The sequence below is a fragment of the Pangasianodon hypophthalmus genome, chromosome 2, assembly GCF_027358585.1.
Source record: "Pangasianodon hypophthalmus isolate fPanHyp1 chromosome 2, fPanHyp1.pri, whole genome shotgun sequence".
Classification (NCBI taxonomy): domain Eukaryota; kingdom Metazoa; phylum Chordata; class Actinopteri; order Siluriformes; family Pangasiidae; genus Pangasianodon; species Pangasianodon hypophthalmus.
This window is the reverse complement of record NC_069711.1, coordinates 33,891,261-33,896,318: the sequence shown is the minus strand read 5'-3', so window position 1 is coordinate 33,896,318 and position 5,058 is coordinate 33,891,261. Positions and strand designations below refer to the sequence as shown.

At 37.3% G+C, this 5,058-nt stretch overlaps 1 protein-coding gene across 1 annotated transcript; it reads right to left on the bottom strand.

The window, feature by feature from the left end:
- Window positions 1–391: 391 nt before the first annotated feature.
- Window positions 392–3,797, bottom strand: LOC113525753 (endonuclease domain-containing 1 protein). Its single transcript, XM_034298259.2, has 4 exons — window positions 3,387–3,797; window positions 2,446–2,987; window positions 586–638; window positions 392–483 (listed from the first exon to the last, which is right to left on the bottom strand). Exons 1-4 carry the CDS (start codon window positions 3,690–3,692, stop codon window positions 392–394), a joined length of 993 nt encoding a protein of 330 aa, XP_034154150.2. The 5' UTR covers window positions 3,693–3,797.
- Window positions 3,798–5,058: the final 1,261 nt, after the last annotated feature.

The window sequence follows — 5,058 nt, the reverse complement described above, 5'->3', positions numbered from 1 at the left end:
AGGTGTCCCCTGCCATGTGGATGGATGTTTTGAATGTTGTGAGAATTTTCATATCACACTACAAACAAAAAATGTAATATATCATGGTTCCCTGCGACCGACTCGTTTCCCTTTCAGAGTATATTCCTACCTCCTCAGTGTTCCTAGGATAGACACCGGATCCACTGCCACAGGATAAAGAGTTTATAGAAGATGAATACATGATCTTACTTTTTGTGATTTTTAAATAGTGTATAATCTTGTCCAGGAACAACAAAAATGCCTTATATAAGTAATGACAGACAGACAGACAGACATGTAGGTCTATCCCTCTTTTTAACTGTATTTTCTACCTGTGTCCTCAAGTAGGTTTCTCCTCACATACTCCTCACACACACTCCTCCACTGTGTGTCAGGATGAAGCTGCTCGCTCTGGTGCTCCTGACAGATTCTGACGGAGGTTGAGGGTTCTTTCAAAGAAAAACAATGTTGTGCTTTCTTCATCTGAAGCCCAAAAAAGGCAATGAACAAGGTGTTAACATTCCCAGTTATTACTAGACTGCTTTCTGTTGCGTCAACAATAATGTAAGAATTTCAAAGGCCTACCTTGCTCTGCAAAACGCTCTTTCTTCAGGAAAGTTTCCAGATCCATCGCGACCCTGACCAGGATAAAGCACTTACATGAAAGTGAGTGAATGACAAAACTTCACCAAAAAAAAGCTCTGAACTGTTGGCTAAAAACGTTAGAGATTCAGCGGTTATCAGTATGAGCAGATCTGTCAACTCTGGAACAACAGATCCAGATTGCAACACTGTATGACACTCAGAGGAGGCTCCAGGTCTACTCAGCTCCCTCTGGTGGAGAACGTCTCCAGGTTATGTATGTAACCATGGTTCCCCGAGGGAACGAGACGCTGCATCACGAAACGCTATGGGAACGCCAGGTCTACTCAGCTCCCTCTGGTGGAGAACATGTTGGCTGAGAAAATGAATCAGTTCTGTAACAATAATTACTGAAGAAATGACATAGCTAAAGTGCTACCTAATTCAGAAGTAGAGGTCTTTTCTTCTACCCTGTGTAGATGTGGGGTGGACATTAAAAAAAATGCCTAATGTCCATAATTTTGTACATAGCTCGATTCAATTAATTTCAATTTTATTTGTATAGCGCTTTTAACAATGGTCACAAAGCAGCTTTACAGAAATAAATTGATTCAAAATATATTGTAAATATGTGAATTTATCCCTATTATTATTTATTATTATAAGGAATTTATCCTTATAATAATAATAATAATAATAATAAAAATAATAATAATAATAATTATTATTATTATTATGATTACAGCTGATATGATTATATTTAGTTAACATTATTTATTTATAAGCACACACACACTGTTATAAACCTATGACTCAGCGCCCTCTCTGTCCACAGTAGTGCAATGGCGCCACCTGCTGGACATTTATGTAATAATAGTAATAATAATAATAATAATAATAATAATAATAATAATAATAATAGACAGCAGACATTTAGCATTAAATCTTCTTGTGTATAGAAAGTGTCACTGTGCAGTGTGATGAAATGATGAGGCAAAAAAATCGTCCACTTTCACTGCAAACAGTAAAGTTTTATTGAAGATCTGCAGGATAATTAACAGAGAGATTTAATTATTTAATTGATTTAATTATTTTGAACATAATATTTGCATATTGTTTAAAAGTAGCTTTTATTGCAAAAGTAGCAAATCTAACAATGTTGATTAAAAAGCTTTTTGCATGAGTGTACAGGAAAGTGTTCCAGGAAAAATGAAGGTCAACAAAGTGTCCTTTACGCTGCTTTTATACTTTTGTAACAGGAAAATCGCTGCCTGTTCCTCCTTTTGTGCTGATGGAGAAGATGAAATCCAACATGAACACTGTAACCATAACAACGCTCTTAGAGTGGTAGCTGGTAAAGGCTAACTACCTAGCCTAGCTCGTGCTCCAGAATACATCTATTATTCTCAGTAATCCAGATGAAATAAAGATTAATGTGAATATCAACAAAGAGTTATTTTCCATCTGACATGTCGTAAACCTCTTTATATTCACCAGCACTTTGTCCTCCATGGTTGTTTTTCTCATTCACCCCCCAATTTGTGACTTGATTGGTCAGGAGCTAAAAAAGTTTCAGTATGACAAAAAAAGTCTACTTCCTGTAGAGTTCATCTGTAAATCGTGCGCTGGCCGAGAGTGAAAGCAGCCGTAAATAAACACGTTGATTTAATATGATTAAAAATGCATCAGAAGATGAGATGTAATAATATAATAGAGCATTTTTATGTTTCTTGTTGCATATGTTTTAATCAGCATTAATTGAATGAAGCTGTTTTTATGCAGTTTTTAGATTTAAATAGAGAATTTCTGTTTAGAAAAAGAGGCTTTATTTTCTCAACTGGTAATCCTGGAAACACTCTGAACCTCTGACCATACAGCTCAGTGAGTCGTTTATTCAGGTTGTCAATGTTGGGATTTCGGACATTAAAGTTCTCTTGCTCAGCGATGTAGGTCCTCAATGTGAGTTTCCCAAGATCAGTTTTATTAGTGCAACAGAAAGCGCTCCAAAAATGACTGGGAATATTAATTCCTTCTTTCTTCTCTCTTCCTTTACCTTTTAGGGGTAACCATTTCTTCCCTGGAACGACCCCGGTCACAATGTACGCCTGGTGATTTTGGTCTAGCCTACAATTTCTTTGTATTTCTGTAAGCATCGGTGTCTCCACTTTCCTTTCCCACTCCCCGTTGCTAGTGCTTGTTTGTGGTGCTATGTTGGTTAAAGTGAAGGTGGAATCTGCTTGATCCTGATTAGCAGAATAGTTACGTGGAAACACGTGACCTCTATCATACCCACTGCCTGTATAATCTATGTCCACAGCCTGATTAATTATATTTCTCACAGTTTCTTCATCTCTCGGGGAATCCATCATCTCTTTCTTTTCTTCATATTCTTTGATATTTTCAAGCTGTTATGGAGGAGAAATGAAATAGTAGTGAATTAAACACAAACACATTAAGCAGCTCACTCAACACACTGTTCATGATAAATACAACACAAAAATCAGATTTTATGGAAATAAAATCCATGCTATCAGGGAAAAATCCAGTGTAAAATCCAGTGTTTGGATGTCTGAAATGTAAATGACACTTACAGTGAAAAAAGAAAAACTTTTAAAATTACAGAAGGAATGCTTTGTTTGTTTGTTTTGTTTACTGACTTATTTATTGCATGCACTGTTTTTTGGTTATTTTGTACTTATTTGCTGCACAAACAGTGTCTCCTGCCTGATCATCATTTAGTTCCGTTCTTAAATGCTACATATGTTAATAAATCAGTAATGAAATATTTAAACAAACTGACTGACCTGAGGTTCAATTTTCCATTCATCAATGCGTTTAGTATTCCCTTCCTGTAAGAACGTGTAGGCTGAGTAAACAGGGATCCTCCTCTGAGTGTCATACATGGTGGCAAATCTGTATTCGTTTTTCCAGCGCTGACAAATCTTCTTATACTGACGTCCTTTAAAGATAGTGGGGACGATGATGTCACTTTTTTTTCCTGGGTTTCGGATGAAGAATGAAGGACAGGATTGTTTAAAAGAATTGACAACCTCCGTCAGGGTCAGTGAGGAGAAAGCAGAGAGCAGGAGCACCAGAGCGAGGAGCTTCATCCTGACACACAGTGGTGGAGTGTGTGTGTGTGTGTGAGGAATGTGTGAGGAGTGTGTGAGGGGATGGAGAGCAGAAATCTACCTGGAAACAGGAGAACAGAAGAACCACTGAATATATTAAATACAGTTACAAATGAGGAGAGATCTGCTCTGATAGATAGATAGATAGATAGATAGATAGATAGATAAGGCTTGTGACTGTAGCTCAGTGCTAACCCTGTGCAATGTCTGTGCAATCTGTTTTTAAGTAGCCCAGTGATCATTAGAAATCCACATACAGATTCAGTGCTTTGGACCCCCAATATCTATCTATCTATCTATCTATCTATCTATCTATCTAAGCTAAGGGATACATAGACTAACTAATACATTGACTAATCACTGCTGTGGGAATGTCCACTAGTCGTTTGGTGGAAAAACAATGTGAAACAGTAGAGAAAGAAAGCAGCTCAAATGTCACACTTGCACAAGTCTACACTGGGAAATAATGTGTTTTCTTTTGATTTAAAGGACTGTTAACACTTTGATATGACTTTGCATCAAGTGGAGAGGTGTGTGTGAGACTGAGTGAGACAGATCAGCTAGTTTAGAGTCAGATCAGCAGTGCATGGCAGCTCAGAGAGGCTGATCTGGACTCGTTTCAGGACGCTACTGAGGCTGGCGTTGAACATGGTGTTAAAATCTCCCAGACAATTCTGTAGGATTTTATTATCATTCAGATATAAGCAGGTTCCGCACCATTTTTGACCATTTCAAATCCTCACTGGGTGCTTAACATAACACAAGTTCAGTAAATTAATGCACATATTTCTTTAGTCACTTGAAGTGTAGCTTATAGTTTAGCGAGTGGTAAGCTCAATGACACAAAAATGTGCTGCTTTAAAATAGTGCATGGTGTTGTTTGGGAGTATATTATTTATTAGTTTCTCTTAATTTGTTTAAAGTGTTTATTTTGATGGATATACAGTATGTACCAATTGCAAATAAGTTATGAGAGAATGTCATTTATTTACTGATCTGTGCACTTGTTCGTTAATGGAAGTTAATGTAGTTGGTGTCATGAGAAAAATTAATAATGAACATTGCATTTGTTATGCATGCAGACAGCTGGGCTGCAAGTTGCTGCTTCTTACTGCGGTAAAGATAGTTTCATATTCAGACATTTGGGTATTTGTGGTCAATAGCACATTAACGGCGTGTCGAACTATTGGAAGACCACGTGTTTCTAATCAGAGATCAAAAACTGAATCAGCTACACCCATGTCATCAATTCTGCAAAGTCCTGAGGCTGCTACTGGGGTAAAGTTGGTTTCACATTCGCATGATCAGATTTCTGTCTTCAGCAGCTTTTGCGCTCTGGATGTGA

What these genes read in the sequence shown, in the direction of transcription:
- LOC113525753 (XM_034298259.2), bottom strand. Translation starts at nt 3,692, where the DNA reads ATGAAGCTCCTCGCTCTGGTGCTCCTGCTCTCTGCTTTCTCCTCACTG. An exon ending in AATGGAAAATTGAACCTCAG is followed by an intron (nt 2,988 to 3,386) that starts GTCAGTCAGTTT and finishes CCTCCATAACAG; the next exon opens with CTTGAAAATATCAAAGAATA. An exon ending in ACTGAGCTGTATGGTCAGAG is followed by an intron (nt 639 to 2,445) that starts GTTCAGAGTGTT and finishes TATCCTGGTCAG; the next exon opens with GGTCGCGATGGATCTGGAAA.